We start from the raw sequence: 18,341 nt of genomic DNA on the forward strand, positions 1-18,341 counted from the left end.
CCGTTTCGGTTATTATGGCGGTGATAGGTTCTAAGATAGACAGGCCCATGGGTTGTATGTTAAAGTTTGATTGTAAATTGTCTAGTTTTTGCTGCTTGATTGTAAATTGTTTGAGACGTTGAATGCAGGCACGCAGTAAGCGGTTTTCGGTTATTATGGCGGATAGGTTCTGATGCTGATTGCTGAGATAGGCAGGTCTATGGTTTGTATGTTGAAGCTAAATCTGTTTAGGCAGCGATTTACAGATGGATAGAAGTAAAGGATGTAATGTTAACAATGGTTTTAAATGTGTTGTATTTATAGAACTGCAGGGTAAGATGGATAGTAAGCATACAATGTCCCATATTTCCTGGTCGTGTTTTTAACATATAACATCGCTATATAGAGTCGTGGCGATACGGTTGTATAATTTTGTAAATATTCTTTGATTACTATCAAATGGAACGATAAAAAAGAATGAAAATGGACCATCTTACCCCAACCTACTATATATTGCACGAAGCGCTGTTTAGGTATTTAACATGTTGGTTGTAGGCAGCAGTTTTAATTTAGATATATACATAGCGATTACATTAGTCTGGATTTCCAGCTGTGCAATGTTAGTACTATGGGCACGGTAAAGCAATGGGTTTATCAAGAAAGCATACAGATAACAATCACCCACAAAGTAACATGCATGGTAACTCGTAAACTGGCACTAGGTGTATGAACACCCGTGTTATAACGACTGTCGTTTTCCGGCCACGCGAGGATAAAGTAGGTTACATTCATTTAACATTTCACGGAATTAAAGCTCTGTATTTTGTATTTAAAACTTCTTCTATACTGAGACGGTTTTATATTATGTTGTGTCAGATGAGACTTCTGGGATTAATCGTATGTTTAGCAATTAGTGCTAACGAGGATACAACACGACCGCCTGCACTTCGTTACATCTTACTCTTGTTACAAACTCGCTTGGGAATTAATTTCACTCCACGCGTTACGTAGTGTCGGACCGCGACAGTGACGACCGACGTAGGCATGGAATTAGTGTCATGTTCACAGCAAGCATAGTGGCATGGGGCTTGTATACGTGTGAGAATAACATGGTTGCTTGCAGTGAAGCCACATCTACAAGCCTTGATGGCAGCGTCGCGTTGCCAAAGTTTGTTGCATTAAAGGAATACGGGTTGCCGCAAAGTTGTATTAAAACTTTAATACGGTCGTCTAGCCTTTTAATAAACGGCTACGGGTAATGAAATTACGATCAAGGATAGAGGTTTTACAATGTGCGCCACGTCATTTAAGGGCGTGCTGATTAATGAAGACGAAAAGAGGAGACAGTTTATTTGGCTTTTGAAGTGTCGCCTATTGTGTAGATATTTAATACAAGTTCCCACCGTGACGGTAGCGGTGTGGTTGATAAACTGCCTTCATATGTTACATTCCCATAACCCTTGCCATGCTCCCAAGGCTCAATCAGCTTATGTAGCTTTATCGCGGTTTAAAATCTGACTTGTTTTATTTAAATTGCAGATAAAACATTGTGTGGTCTGGCTAACCGACTGCAGCAGCACGTCGATCGAATTAGAAAGCAAGTCGTTCGATAAGACGACGTATTATCGCCGTCCGAGTAAAACGCCTTCCAATTGTAGTAATGGTAGGCAGGTCGTGCAGTATTAGCGTGTTAGAAGGAACTTCGTCTAAGGTTCCACGCAAAAAGCAATCGAAACATTATGAACCTTCCGCCTCTCGTTCAGGGTTCCATTCAGTTAACGACGCGAGCAGGCGAGCACTGCAGTCTCATACCAAATTGCAAAGCCGGTAGCATAAGAGTGCTTGACTCTTTATCAGGCGACGCAGAACCTCTTGGCTTGATTGGAAGGCAACAGAACGCTGCATGCTTCGTCAGCAACAGACCTATACGTTACTGTGGATGCTATATACGCGGTAATAGTACGCCGTATTGTGTATAATGTGTTTATATGAATGTATAGCGACGGTTTTCCAACCAAGGATCTAATGCTTCAGTTTGGTTAGGCGGTAAGTTAGCATTGTCAGTGACTGTATCGCTTAAAAAAGATTATGCCGCCTTAGTCGCCTTAGTAGTCATATTCTTGAGGCTACTTCCGTGTATTTCACGTCGTACGCTTTGTGAAAGACGGTAACCAAGAATACTGTGCGTAGATGCAGTTAAAATCCGGGTAGTGCGGCACGTTGTACTTTACTAGTTCCCTAGTTTTTTGTAACAGATAAATCAGTAAATGGTGTGTGGGAAAACAAATATGAATGGTGACGAAACCGTCTTAGAGCAACGTCATGTGAGTTTTTCTGTGTACAGGAGGAACGAGTATTGCCGATGACTGAATATAGGTTTGTTTGTGTAGCTGAATTACTTAGTTAAACTCTTTCGTACGCGTGCAAGGTTGTAGATGTCTAAATACATATTGTCAATTTGTGTTTTGTCTACAGTAATGTGCTGTATATAGCGCGTATACGCTTCTATTTTATACATAGGTACGTATACTGTTGCGTTATTTTGTTCCATAATACCAGTAGTTCTCAACCTATTGAAAGGCGTACCCCTTTTGGTACATACAGGTGTTTTTCAGGTGGTACTCAAGTAACTATCTAGGTTCAATAATCAAAAAAATTACCAGTAAATGAAATAAAAGAGTAGGTTTTTTGACTAAAACCGTAACTTTTAAATAAACGTTGCGAGTTCTCTTTATAAAAGTGACACGCGAGTGGAAAAAGGTTAAAAAAGCTGAATTATCATTATTTCAGCTGTATATTGAACTGTGTTTTAAAAATTAACAGCGTTTTTTTAGAGTAGTGAAGCTACGGTTTTATTATTCAATAAATATTCTGTTTATTACCAAAAGGGAATAGAAATGAATAAAAATATGGGCCATCTTACCCCAACCTATATATATATATATTGGTGGAGAGCTAGGTTTCGGTTAAGGTTTGTATCTATGCTATATAAGATAAGGGTTTAGTTTCGAAAATGATTAACTTTTTTCAAGTACCGGTGTATCTAGTTCAAACAACTTAATATTGGCGACCCTGCGACAGAGCATCAGTCATTCAGGCTATGCAATGTTAACTATTGAGAGCATACTTAATTTTAGTTGATTATGGCGGCGTTTTGGAATTTACCTGAGAAAAAAAGGTCAATTACCCATTGAAATATTTAGAATCAAGTTCAGATTCGAGTTCCGCACTAACAAATATACAGAAAGTCGTAAATTTCTTGGCTTTCTACTTTTACGAGATTGTGTCGTTTGATCTTCCACGGTGTTTGTCGATTGTAAATTTGTCAGAACTTATTTTATTACAATATATACTAGCGTTCTAACTTACACCAATTGTTTGGTTTCAAAAGTGCTTTGACTTATTGTAGGGTGGGGGACGATGGGACATCTTTTCGTTCCATTTCCTCGTCCAATTTGGTGGAAAACAAAGAATATTCAAAGAATTATAAAAACGTATTATCACGACTACCAAAGAACGGCATTAATTGTTTAAAACACGTTCAATATATTTAGAAATTATGTGCTAAAGGTGTCCCGTATTCCCCCACCCTTCTATATATGTACTTTGAATCAGAGGCTACAATCTTATTGTAGCTATATATTTTAAGCTGGGAATTTTTGCGGTTACTATACGTTTATAGAAGAGTGGGGAAAGATGGGACACATTTAGCACATAATATCTAAATAACCTGTGTTTTAAACAGTTAACAAAACTCTACAGGAGTTGGAAGATACGGTTTATAATTCTTTGAATGTTCTTTGTTTACTTCCAAATGGGACGATAAAATTGAATGTGTCCCATCTTCCCCCACCTTACTATATAGGTATTGATATTTTCATAAATATTAACTGCAGGACAAACACAAATATTGCTTTATAAACACGCACGCCTGTTATAGCAGCGGGCGCTATAAAAGATTCTGTTACAGGATACTCGCCTACGTATATTCTATAATAATTTGATCCACATATATTAAAATGAACCGTCATGGCTTGTTGTTTGTTTAGTATTAGTCATACAGTTTATTACTGTGAGGTAAGATGGATACCGTTTGCACATAACATCTCATATTTCTTAGGCGTGTTTAGGAGCACATGGTTATGTAATTATAGTACTGTAGGGTAATTTGGGACACCTTTGGTGCAAAATATACAAATATCCCGACCGTGTTTTAAACAATTAACAACGGTCTATGAGGGTCGTGAGGATACGGTTTTGTAATTCTGTAAATATTCTTTGTTTTCTATAAAAGAGACGATATTTGAAAACATGGAACATTTTACCCCTTCCTACTATATACGTTTATCATGTACAGACAACACAAATAGTGACAATATGTTTGTTTGCTTTCCTATCGAAGTAATAGATCGGTCATGCAATGATTTACGACCACATCGGTGTAAATGGTCGACGACACGACAGTTTCCAGTCGTTTTCGGTGAAATTTACACCCGCTAAGCGTCGATGTTTGATCAGTTTTGTGTAGAACGAACCTTTTATATTATAGACATAAAGAAAAATAGTTGAGTTTCCCAGCCGTAACAGTAAGTCTACGCATCCGAAAATAGGTACTATTTTTTTGGACGTATAGAACTGTGGGGTAAGATGGATACAGTCAGCACAGGATACGGGTATATAGTTCTGCAAACATTCATTGTTTACTACCGATTGGGACGATGAAAGAGATTGAAAACATGACCATTTAACACCAATATACTATAACATAACTTTGACAGTCACTTGTAACAGGCAGTTTATTACGTTTTCACCTATAGTGAGCTTTAACATTGTTTTGCAGGTAAATTTCAGTCATTTTACTCTGTTTAAAATTGATTTTGTTCCGTGATCGAATGGATAAGTGAATTTATGTTTTGCATTAATTCGTATTTGTCTCTTCAATTAGTATAACGAAGAACAAGAGTTCCATATCTGAACGAAAATATGAGATAAAGCAATAAATATGCAATCTTTAAACGCGCAAATGGATAGGACACATACGCACAAGTAATTGATAATGAGTATAAGTTTACACTGAAAACAAATAAATAGACATAAAAAACATAATTTTTGTTTTATTTTCCAACACGATGGCGAAGATAAAAATTATTAAAACAACGGAGAGAAGCGGCGACAGTCGTTAAAACACGTTATGAGAATATGTGAGAAAGAGCGCGGAAAACACACCTGCCGATTGATCCGTCGCCATAAAACGTCGGATTACCTGCTGACGCCATAAACCGTTGGCCGTTCATTGTCGTTTAATGATATTTATTTTCCCCTTTTTAAATATTAGATCACTATATATGTTATATACAGTGTATATTGTGTAAAGAGAAAATATAAGGGATTTTTTGATCGCGTGAGCGTTTGTTATAAAATATGAACAATCTGCCAGCAAATACTGACTTCAGTTATCTTTAAAAATGCGTTCATGATAAGAAATAGTTACCATATTAGTATATTCCTGTTTTGTTTTAGGCCATTTTGTGCGAAAATGAATATTTGGGTTTTATTGAACGTTAGATTTGGTTTCTGTTTACCCACAGCGGGTTTTGAACTTTGAACCTTCTGGGTCACCCATATTAGTGGTTATTATTGTTGTTAACTCAGTACGTAGGCAGGTTAGTTAACATAGCGCGCCAGTATACATAACTATTGCGTTGTTGTATTTGTTGTTTGACATAATATTATTTTAAAAACATCGCCACATGGTAGACGATACCTTGGTGACAAAGAATTACGATTACGTTTATATTATAGGTCAGTGTAAGATGGTCCATCTTTTCATTTTATTTTATTATTTGGTTGTAAACAAAAAACATTTTCAGAATTGTATAGCCTAACCGTAGTCCCACAATTCTAAAAGATCGTTGTTGTTAATTGTTAAAAACATATGGAAAACATGTGCTAACGGTGTCCATCCTACCCCGCAGTACTATACTTTATGGGAACAGTTTTCGCATAGGTGTAAAAATGTTCGAGCTCTTGGGTGTCGATTATTGCAACACGATTGTTACGAAAGCAGAATAGGATATAATGCAAGGGTGCCATACGAATTAGATATGAGATGTTATGTTCTAATGGTATCCATTTTACTTTACATTGTTATAATAGGGCGTATAGTTTTGTGTAGAACGTACGTGTCGATGCTTGTATCAACCTTGGAGTGCAGCGACAGAAACAGGCGGAGTTTGAGTTATATTAAACCTGTCGGTGCATAATTTATAACGATAGAGTGGCGTCGCTGCAAAAAAGATGGCTGACGACAGGACAGAAAAACGTCGGCGGGCCATTACAGTTTTATGGGCCTGCTCCCTGGGCAGTGGAAGCGATTTATTGAGCGACAAAATCATTAATTATTCATCAAATTCCTGTTCGCGTACCCTTCCCCGTCGAACAAGTTAAGCTTGAGCAGAAACTTTCATAATTATGATCTTCACGGGCAGAAGGTTACAGGGTTGCATGAGGACACTTAAAGGTTAGTCTGTTGTGTTTTGCGCGGCATTGAAGTCGAATTTCGGGAAATTCTGAGGCCAATTTTATAGATTGAGGAAAATGCGTAAAAAATGGGTAGTATGTGTTAGAATAATTAATTTTAAGGTGCGAAAAAAAAACTGTTTTTCAAAATATGATGCTTGTTTTGAGTTTCGGGGAAACGCGTAAAGGTATATTGGTAAACAGAAATTTCGAAGTAAAAGTTTAAAGTTTTGTGAACATAAGAAAATTTTCTGGGGAAATGAAAGATCGCGCCCGCTTGACGGTAAACGAAAATTTTAGGCACAACGTATTAACGGTTTGTACTCTTTCGTAGACATCATTTTGAGGAAAATGTCACATTTCGAAAATTATGTCGGTGATCTGTCGTATATTAAAAAATAGGTTTGTATAAACATAAGAGCTATTTCGAATTCGCAGTAGATCTACAGGCAATGTGGGAATCGTAGACGCTGCACTGTTTATAGTTATACTGTTGGGTAAGATTCCATATTCCTAATCATGTTTTGAACAAGTAGCAACGCTATTTTGAAGTCTCTGGTCTACAGCTACAAAATTCTGTAAATATTTTTTGTGATTTAATTTTTATGTGTTTTTACCCAGGTCATAAGTAGCAAATATAACCAGATATAGCAACATGCAGAGCGCTTGCCCCCAGCAAATAGTCTGGGACCCTGCCGTGGTAGCTCCTCACCATTTTGTTGCACATCCTAGCCATGCAGGAGGGCTTGTCCATATCGCCCAGCATACCGGAGAGGGAAGCATCGGTGCTACAATGATGCAAGACATGAACGACAAAGCTTTAGCATCAGGTTACATGCAAATGAACCCAGCAATGGGCAGAGGTCTGACCCCTGTGTTTGTGAAAGCAAATGACGGATCAAACTGGTTTCTCCAGCATCATTATCCAGCGCCCCAAATGCCCATGGCGCCCCACCCTTACCCAGGGGTGCAGTACGTCACATTCCAACCCCCTATGTCGACTATGGGTCACCTGAACCCCCTCCAGCCGCAGCATATACAAGTCAAACCAGGGGACGTGTTGGACCCCCACAGCGTTGGACGAACGGTCACTATGTCAGAGGTGAACCAACTTCTTCCACCGATCGAACCGAGAAATATTCTGATTCCGAAACGACGCAGTGGGCAAGGAAATTGTAAGTTAAAAATATTTTTAGAATCGTAGGTAATTTGTAGTAATGAGCCGACTCGTCATTGTAGGGCGTAGGACTCTATATGGGTTAGAATGTGCATATACATTGTTGGGGTAATGTCAACTCATGCCTAAATATCCAAGTCCCCTGGTGTGCTTTAATTGCCGTAGCACCTCACACATAAAAAAAATACAGTTTTGGGTTTATAATGGGCAAACTTAGGCCAAATCCCGGGTCCCAGGGCATGCACTACCGTATAACCTTTACCGTATAGAATAGGCAAAATCTTTTTTTATTAACTCCTTATTTTTAACGCCTTATTATTTTTAACGGTTCTACGGTAGTGCATGCCTTTTTAACGGATTTTAACGCCTTATTACACATTCTCTAAAACACCTTTTTTGCAGCCGTTGGTTTTTCCCGGGTGAGCAATGCTACCAACTGTGAAAGGTCGTTAAGAGGGAGCAACGTCGGTACGCGGAGACGAAGTCAGTCGTTTGAAAGCAACGAGAGTTCATTAGCAGGTGAGTTGTTTTATATAATTTTATCCTGTTTTCTCAGAGGATTTATTGTGACACATAACGCTAGTAAACAGATATATTCCAATTTTTAAATATTTTTTCACAAAGTAACATACGTGGTAACTTTAGATGTATGAACCAAAACAACCATGTTGTAACGACTGTCGTTTTCCTACTACGCGGGGATAAATAAATTACATTGATTCATTCGATCAAAAAGATTTAACCTTGAAGAATATTAAAAAACACATAAAATCTATAATGTGTCCTACGGTGTGATACGCCATTTCCCGGGTATAGATATTATGTGCTAAAGCTGTCCCGTTTTATTGCAACCTGGGTTCAAAGTGTCTCGCTACAACGCTACCTAAACATTTACCAAGCTTCCGGAGCGGCGTACCGAGTTTCTTATCTTTATCATAAACACAATTATGTGAATTATAACAGCCATTTAAACCCACGATACACAGTGTGTTGCTTTTTATTATTTTTTGGAAGGTTATTTGCGGTAAGGCCAAAGTACCGTGTAATTTTTGCCCAATGGGAAAACAATGCTAATTTAAAAATAATATGTTAACAAATAACAGATGCTTTATATTTAAAAGCAATTGAGTTGTGATTATTTTAAACGGATATGTTTAATATATTATGCGTATTTGATCAAGGAATACGTTATTGTATTTTAAAATGGCGGCCCAAAGAATGTGCTCTTATTTTTAAACGACTTCAATTTCATACGTTTTTTTTTGGGGCAAGAGTAATACAAGTATATAGTAGGGTTGGAGAAGACGGGACACCTTTGGCACGTACTATTACATCCTGATCGTGTTTTAATCAATTATCAACGGTCATTGGGAGCCCTGAGGATATGGTTTAATAATTCTTTGAATGTTCTTTGTTCACTACCAAATGGGATGAGAAAATAGAATGAAATGAGTCCCATCTCCCCCTACCCTACTATATGTAAAATATATCGATTGCATTTGGCTGTCGAGTACTTCAAATGTTGATTGTTTCCAACTCAGCGGTCGCTAATGGGTTGTACAAATTATCAGTCAATATAATTTCGCAATACATGCAACAGCGGGCACGAGTTGTGCAACAAATTCAAATACGGGCACGGTAGTGTATATAGGTGTCCATGTTATAACTAATATAGTAGCGGGGTTTGGTAATAAACGAAATATATCTAAAGAATAATATAACCGTATCCTCACGACTTAAAGATCGTTGTTAATTGTTAAAAACACGATTAGAAAATATGGGATATTATGCACTAACTTTATCCATCTTATAGCCCCCTAAAAAACAGTATAGTAGGATGGGGAAAGATGGGACACCTTTTTATTCTGTTTTCTCGCCCCATTTGGTATTAAACAAAGAACATTCAAAGAATTATACAACTGTATCTTCACGACTCCCATATACCTTTGTTAATTGTTTAAGACATCATCAGGATATTTATATATTATGTGCTAAAAGTGTTCCCTCTTCCGACCCCCTTATACCTTGAATTTTAATATAACCGTTTAAATCTGTATTGCAGGTAATGGGTTCCAAATCCCGTTGAAAAAATCTAGCCATTCAGCAATGCCAGTTATTGAGGCGACAGTTGAACGCATGGAAGGCGTTGGATGCAGAATTCCTGACCCGATACAACAACGTAGTGTGACTGATATATTGGAATATTATTTCTCCGACGATTGCTTGTCCAGAAATGGTTATTTATTGAAACAGGTGAGTCCCTTTGGCGGATTTTCCATGTTATTGCGAAGCTTGTTTGCTTAGTATGGGGTTTATAAAAGATTGGACGCATAATATAAATAATATGTAACTAATAATGAATGTAACTTATTTGTCTTCTCGTGTAAACGACAAACGTTATAACACGGGTGTTTTGTTTCATATACCTCGTGCCATTCTATGATTTTGTCCTCATTCATCGACCCGTTTTGTAGTAAACAAAGAATAATTTCAAAAATACTAGGATTTTGTGCTATATTTAAATATAGTATAGGTTGCGGTCTGATAATCCATGGTTTTATGCTCTTTTATCGTCCTATTGAAGATAACGACTGAGGAACAAATCTGGATTTTTTTCGCATATACATTAGGGTGGGGGAAGATGGGACACCTTTGGCACGTAATATCCAAATATCCTGACAGTGTTTTGAAATAGTAGCACCAGTCTATGGGAGTTGTAAGGATACGGTTTTATAAACCTTTGAATTGTCTTTGTTTACGCCCAAACGGGACGAGAAAATAGAATAAAAAGGTGTCCCATCTTCCCCACTCTACTCTATAATATAAAAGGTTCGTTCTACACAAAACTGAACAAACATCGACGCTTAGTGGGTGTACATTTCACCGAAAACGACTGCAAACTGTCGTGTCGTCGAACATTTACACCGATGTGGTCGTAAATCATTGCATGACCGATCTATTACTTAGATAGGAAAGCAAACAAACTTATTGTCACTATTTGTGTTGTCTGTACATGAAAAACGTGATATTCCATAGGTTGGGGTCAAATGGCCGATGTTTTGAACCTGTTTTCTTTTGGTAGACTCCCATAGACCGTTGTTAATTGTTTAAAACACGATCAGGATATTTAGATACAATGTGCAAAAGGTGTCCCGTCTTCCCCATCCTAGTAAATCCGCATGCCTACGACTTTAATAAACCATTGTTAAATGTTAAAAACACGACAAGAAAATATGGGTTTATCGGTATTCATACCACAGTAATATATAGTAGTGGGGTGTGGAAAGATGGGACACCTTTTTATTCTACTTTCTCTTCTAATTTAGTAGTTAACAAAGAACATTCAAATAATTATAAAACCGTATGCTCACGACTCCCATAGACCGTTGTTAATTGTTTAAAACACGATCAGGATATTCGAATATTATGTACAAAAGGTGTCCCGTCTTACCCCACAGTACTAGACTTTATTGTTTCTAATTTACGGATTTTTGAAATGACGTCATTTGTTCTAGTTAATTTAAAAGAAGCTTTATGTTTTGATTAAAGGTCACCAGTTGTGTGTAGACGTGGGAGTTATTACTAACGTCATATAATACGCCATAACACATATATGCTATTTGCGCGAAGAAATGAAAATATTATTATACCTGTTTACGGTAAACGTGCGCGTTGGCTAAAAATATACAGTGTTTTACGTATAGCTTATAACAATAATAAACAAAATTAGGTAAAAGTATTTTATTTTTAAATAATCACAAATATGATTCTGTCACATGTTGATTTTTTTTAAATACGGTGTCCAAAAAGAAGCTTTAAATATGATATAAACAATTTTTGGAGATCAAAGCAGATTTTTTGTTTTGCAATTTGTTTCTATACAAAGTGGTCTATACTCCATAGCTTTCTAAATATTGTTGTACATGGTTCATACCTCGGGGGGATCTATCCTTTTATGTTTACTACTAAAATTTAATTAAAATTACACCAATTTTTAACTAAACAGTCTTTTCATAAAATTATCTATAAATTTTTAAATAATCATATAGTGGTGCACGTCCAAAGGTTTAAAACGCGATTCTATTTTATTTATTTCAAACTCGAGCCATTTTTAACAGAACAGTATCCAGTCGTAGGCTACTTGACTAGCAGGGAATCGATTTAAGACGGATTTTCAATTGAATTTTTTTAACATGACACGTTACAAGTGGGGGCGTTCGATTCGCTTGTTTGGTGTTGAATAATATCGACGAAAAAAATCTTTAAATTATTTATGCTGGCCTATTGTGTGTTGTAGGCAACTTCATTAGGCTTATCAAGATCATAAATTTCCAATGAATTATTTATTTTGAAATAAAAATACTCGAACTAAGACACGCCGGATTATAAGGGCATCACTTGATGTTTAATAATCCGAGGAGTCGTTAAAATTAAGCTGACAAGGTCTATTGAAAGGTCTTTCGCAACATCAATAACAATGGTTCTTAACCCTTGAATTATTTTTTAGTTATACTGTAAAAAATAGAACACACAAAATTACATACTATAGGGAACTCGTAACCGGACACGAGGTGTATTTAACAGACCACAAGTGTTATAACTTTTGTTGTCTCGCAAGAATAAATAAATGACAATTATTCCTTCAAATAACTTTTGTATTTAAAGTTATCGACGTAAATTTATTTTTAGCGTTTTTAAAGTGTCAGATTTTATAAACGATTAATTTCTTTGCCCACAACGTGGTGTAGTATGGTGGGGAAGATGGGACACCTTTAGCACGTAACATCCAAATATCCGAATCTGTTTTAAACAGGTGGCAATTAACGGTCTATGGGAGCCTTGAGAATACGGTTTTATAATTCTTTGTTTATTTTTTGTTTACTACCAAATGGAACGAGAAAATAGAATGAAAAGGTGTCCCATCTTACCCCACTCTACGATAATAGCTGCCTTTACCTGTCCATTCCCAATACTTGAAGAATATGAATCTTTCTCGTTATTGTAATTAAAGTTATAAATAGATTTTAGATTACGGAAAACAATTTACAAAGATTCCGATAATTTGAATTCATAAAATTTTCGTGACCTTATTTGAAGAAATAAAAATTTATGTAATTCAGTTCGACGAACGGTCGGGGAATTACCCACGGTTCAATGATTGATAAACCTTATATGAACTGGACTAAATACACGTACAGAGCCAATTGTGCGAAGCCATGTTTATGAAATATATTGTAGCTCTATACGTTTTGATTTTCTATCTTTTAGAAACGGGTTCAAATTATAAATTGTCCGAAACTGGTAACGCTGATATATGTAATTAAAGTACTGTGGGGATAAATAGATACAGTTAGCACATAATATCCTATATAGTTCTTTTTAGGTCGTGATGATACGGTTATATATTTCTGTAAATATTGTTTTTTTATCAAATAGAATGATGAAAAGATAATGAAAACATGGGCCATCTTACCCCAACCTATATTATTTAAATGTTTAAAAAAGCATTGTCTTTTCTACAAATTACAAATCTAAAAATGACTGATTTATTTTACATTTTGTTTATTTAATATATGATTTAGATTTCACAAAACGAAGAAGGATACGTAAGCATCAAAAGAATTGCCGCCCTCAAACGGATGAAATCTTTAACACGAGATATCCGCACGGTGGTGTATTGTGCTCGCTTGTCAGAAAAGCTGGAGTTGAGCGAAGACAGCATGATGGTAATGTATAAGGAGTTATCTAGGTGTATAAGAAGACACTCATGTTATAACTTAACAGTGAGCATGAGGTGTGTAAATACACCATGTGTGTCTGGTGTATAAGAAGACACTCATGTTATAACTCAACAGTAAGCATGAGGTGTATAAATACACCATGTGTGTCTGGTGTATAAGAAGACACCCATGTTATAACTTAACAGTAAGCATGAGGTGTATAAATACACCATGTGTGTCTGGTGTATAAGAAGACACTCATGTTATAACTCAACAGTAAGCATGAGGTGTATAAATACACCATGTGTGTCTGGTGTATAAGAAGACACCCATGTTATAACTTAACAGTAAGCATGAGGTGTATAAATACACCATGTGTGTCTGGTGTATAAGAAGACACCCATGTTATAACTTGACAGTGAGCATGAGGTGTATAAATACACCATGTGTTTCTGGTGTATAAGAAGACACCCATGTTATAAATCAACAATTATCAGAAGGTACACAGAAACGAAAACGCCTATATTTTATCACCGAGCAATAAACAGAAAAATTCGTTTTATTTTCAGATCCGTCGTAAGCAACCCTTACCAAGTAGCTTGGAACCGCCCCGCCTTATAAGAACAGTGATCGCTATTAACTTACCACTGCCAATACCTACTGTAGAGTCTGTAACCTCATTGTTTTCTATATATGGCGATCTTGCCCAGGTTCGGGTCTTGAAACCGGGAAAGACGTTGCCACCGTATTTAAGGGACTACACCGCGGTATGTATCTATTATAGACTGGCTCAACTATTAATGTCTTTAGGGTGTCAGCTATTTTAAAATAATGGAAGTTGGGACTGATAAGTCTTGGGTGCTGGTATTGATTTACCACGTTGAGGCATGCCATGGGGCCTGGGGTTAGGCCAGAGCTTGCTTATTGGTCAGGCCAGCATATATAAATGGTTGTCGAACACAAAAAAATGTTTTATAAAAAAAACAAGTTAAGTGTAGATTACTTTATATCGTTATATATGGTATGTTTAATTTCCGAAAATTATTCTTTATAAGATGGACCATTTATGGCCTTTATCCCAGGTGACATAATTCGACCTTTACCTATATATTAGACCTTTACCTACATGTATAGTAGAAAGATAAGGTGCACTGGCTTGACATTGAGTGACAAGACTTGTCAATTAAACTTACATTATCATCTACATATACAGTGGGTGCCTGACCTCGGCAAAGAATATTGTGGTCTTATTGAATTCGAAACGCAAGAAGAAGCGCAAGGTGCTTGTAGAGAGATAAATATGAAGAATCGAGATTTTAACAGCTTACGTGTAGCACTACTGAAGCCAGGGGCAAGGCTTCGTCGAACTTTGTATAGAAAATATAAGGGAGAAGGTGAGTGTGAATACGACCATATTAAAAAAGATGTAATAAATAAGTTTATCCTTGAGTGGATTTTTATAACGATTTTTTATGTTTCTGCAATGTGTGACTGACGAGCTATATCACAATGGTATTAGCATCGAGCTTCGTACCCGACGGCTAAAGATTACACACTTATCTATATTGAAATATAGTAGAATGGGGGAAGATGGGACACCTTTTCATTCGATTTTCTCGTACATTTTGATTGTAAACAAAGAACATTCAAGGAATTATAAAACCTTGTCCTTGCTACTTTCACAGCCCGTTGTTAATTGTTTAAAACACGACCAGGGTATTTATATATTTTGTGCTAAAGGTGTCCCATCTTCCCCCACCCAATTATATATGTGTTTAATCTTTTCCATTTTAGGCGACAACGAACCTGGACAGCTTGATACTGAGACCAACCCCCTCCCAAAAGTTTGCGAGGGCATGCAGAACCTACCCATGTTCTCAAGCAAATGCTACAAACCCGACACTGTGGGATCTGCTATACAATCACTTCAAAGTCGAGATTACGACGCTAGTATATCGGGCTCAGGCTCTGATTCAGATTGCCCACCGGCCGGCCAGCAAATGTTGGCGAATCGTCCAAAGTATTCGGTTTCAGATAGCGGATACAGTCATTCCAGCGGAGACGAGAGGATTCGCCATATTGATAGCATTAAATCAAGCTATAATCGCAATACGAAACGTAGCACCAGATCTTTGACCACAGATTGCCCGGAGTCTGATAGTAGTGACGCCTCCAGTGATGTAAGAAGGCAAAGAAGGGGCTCGCCTTCGTTCAGCCGAATTCCAGTCGGAATCATCCGATACCCAGTCGGCCCCAGAGACAATTGTACCAAAGGTTTCACTCGTGGATTTAGAAAATCTTTAGCGTGACCAGCTACTTTTCAACTGTGTGCCTTATATACCATTTCCACTATCCTATTATTGCTTTTTTTGTTTAAAAAAATTGTTTAATCATAAGTTTCCATTTTGTGCTCGAAACACTATGAGAAAAGATTCTGAAGAGTCGCTGCTGCCAATCATACAGTTACTTGTTATAATGCATTTCGTGTTTCTTTAAACTTATCCTTTTACTTTTGAATTGTGTGGATGCTCATGTCACGAGCCATAGGCCGACGACAGCGGCCAGAAATATAAGCAGCAAAAGCAAATACGTGTCGTTGTTGTACTTACATTTTTGTCTCATCCACAGTAGCTAGGTTGTTAACACGCCGGGCTCAGTAGCAGATAGTTACGGGTTCGAGGCTCGGTGCTTCTTTTATAGGCGTGTGTGTCTTGGAAATAATCAGATATTACTTTTGAAACAGAACACCAGTGTTATAAGAACTATACTTACCCCGCCACGTGAGAGTAGATACCTTACATCGTTCAATTAAATAGCCAGGGCATCGTCGATTTTTAGTACAGTCACACGTAATTGATTCATAAAACTAACAGTAAAATGGTGTGCCAACATAGCAAAGGTTTTGAACTAGTCATTTTTACGTGTAGAATCAAATAAAACTCAGTTTAGTGGTCCCCGAAATATCGCCGTAAAAATATGTGCGTTGAAATATCGATCTCGGCTGCCGTCATGCGAGAACATTGTACTGCTTTACTTTCAGTCGCGAGTTGCTATGTTGTGTTTAGCTTGTGTTGAACGCTCTGTGTGGTTTTAGGTTCTTTACAGTGTTGTTTTTAGTACAAAACGAAGTTTTCATTGTTAGTGTGCAAGCTTATTATTTTTAAACGCCTAACATATTTTTTGTTGCTTTTTGTAGCGACTTTGTGAAACGTAATTTACGTATGGTCTTATACAGTAAAGGTATACAAGCAGACGAAGCACGGAAGCAGTATAACTTGATTAACACAGCAAGTCCGATACCCACAGCAAGCCATGTCCTCCCGGTGGATGGGCGTTTTGCAGCAAAGGCAAGCAAGTTTGTCAAAGGTAAATTAAATCTAATACTTTTTGTTTTGTGTGTATAGTGGGTTGGGGTAAGATCGTCCATGTTTTCATTCTCTTTATCATCCCATTTGGTAGTAAATAAAGAATATTTACAAAACCATGTAACCGTATTTCCACAACTCCAAAATCGCATTGTTAAAAAAAAAACTCAATAAGAAGAATAGGGTAATAAGTTCTAATGGAATCCATCTATACGCACATTACTTCTATATATATAATTGTTTTAATGGCCCATGTTTTACTATTGTTTCAGTTTCTTATTAACTGCTATTGTCATAATCTATTTAAAGCATTAAATGTAATGTTATATTGTTTAGAGTGATACTACATGTCAGAAATGTTTACAAAAAGGCCACTGGACTTATGAATGCAAGAATCCACGTGCTTATGTGCATAGAACATCTCGCACACAAGAATTGAATAAAGCTTTAAAAAGAAAAGCAGCAAACCAAGTATGTAGTTTAGTTTAATTCATAAAGTTTATAAGATAATGTATAGCTGGTTCTTTGTATATTATTACAACAGTTACAGTGTTTAAGTAGAGAATGCCGAGTTCAAAGCCCGATGCTGCAACCATTCACATTACATCAAACCGACATCAAACATAAGGAACAAAACTTGGGTGATAAAATAAATGATATTTCACCTGTTTCAAACACTGAGGTGACATGTCACGATGTCAGTGTCACCTCTGGGCCCCAACTTAACGGTTATGGCAAAAAACATTTTCTTAATCTTGGTATAATTTCTTACCAGGAGAACACAATAAAAAGGAGGAAAAGATCATCTTCTGTAAGTAGCGACTCTTCTTCTGACAGCAGTTCCTCCTCATCAAGTTCCTCTTCTTCTTCATCAGGATCAGGGTCATCAGGATCCTCAGATTCCGATTCCAGCTCAGGGTCATCCAGTGATGGAGGGGATGACTCTTCTTCTTCTTCGGGATCGTAATTCTTGTTGTTTGCAAACACTTTTATATAAGCAAGAAGATGGATTCATTTTATAAATGCAGGAGTGGCAGTAACAGTTACACTTTCAAAATCTGCTAAAAAAATCTCATACCTTTGGGTGTAATCAAAGACGTATTCTAACAGGGGTTGGAGCCGGACCCCTTCTTTTTCTAAACAAAAAGGCACGGGGACCTACGATTTAGGCCAGAGCTATTCTCAAAATGGTGATGTCTTATAGTCAGATGTCATCCATCATTTAAATATTTCATTTATTGGTCCAACAAAATTTCTAAATTTGAAGTATTCTCAGGATATTTTCATGTCATTTTAGTTCTTATATTTTGAAACATTGTTTATGTCTTGCCCTCTGTGTTAAATTTTACACTAAATCATAGAATTGAGAATTGCATGATGTGACTTATCTGCTTTGCATATTTGTATATATTTTTACAAATTCTTGGCTTTGTAATTTCATTATGAGACTTGAACCTACTTCTACTTATGTCATTGTTTTTATTTTCTTGCTGCCGTAGTGCCAGTTTAATATGCAAAATGCAATGTGTTTATGGCCAACCAACATATTGAACAATTTTTACCCCAATTTTTCTTCTAGGT

At 36.8% G+C, this 18,341-nt stretch overlaps 2 protein-coding genes across 4 annotated transcripts; both read left to right on the forward strand.

The window, feature by feature from the left end:
* Positions 1-1,767: 1,767 nt before the first annotated feature.
* Positions 1,768-15,982, forward strand: LOC149736011 (la-related protein 6-like). Of its 3 annotated transcripts, none has more exons than XM_089877735.1 (8): positions 1,768-2,499; positions 7,120-7,673; positions 8,078-8,194; positions 9,738-9,928; positions 13,258-13,401; positions 13,965-14,162; positions 14,609-14,789; positions 15,190-15,982. In XM_089877735.1, exons 2-8 carry the CDS (start codon positions 7,154-7,156, stop codon positions 15,702-15,704), a joined length of 1,866 nt encoding a protein of 621 aa, XP_089733861.1. In that variant the 5' UTR covers positions 1,768-2,499; positions 7,120-7,153; the 3' UTR covers positions 15,705-15,982. The 3 variants fall into 3 exon arrangements, with proteins under 3 accessions (XP_089733861.1, XP_089733860.1, XP_089733859.1); XM_089877734.1 differs by lacking the exon at positions 1,768-2,499 and adding an exon at positions 4,649-6,499; XM_089877733.1 differs by lacking the exon at positions 1,768-2,499 and adding an exon at positions 6,977-6,995.
* Positions 15,983-16,435: 453 nt separating this feature from the next.
* Positions 16,436-18,339, forward strand: LOC149736012 (uncharacterized). The gene is made up of 3 exons (XM_089877767.1): positions 16,436-16,761; positions 17,097-17,231; positions 17,536-18,339. Exons 1-3 carry the CDS (start codon positions 16,708-16,710, stop codon positions 17,725-17,727), a joined length of 381 nt encoding a protein of 126 aa, XP_089733893.1. The 5' UTR covers positions 16,436-16,707; the 3' UTR covers positions 17,728-18,339.
* The last annotated feature ends 2 nt before the right edge of the window (positions 18,340-18,341 follow it).

The sequence above is a fragment of the Ciona robusta genome, chromosome 5, assembly GCF_009617815.1.
Source record: "Ciona robusta chromosome 5, ASM961781v2".
In the NCBI taxonomy this organism is placed as follows: Eukaryota; Metazoa; Chordata; class Ascidiacea; order Phlebobranchia; family Cionidae; genus Ciona; species Ciona robusta.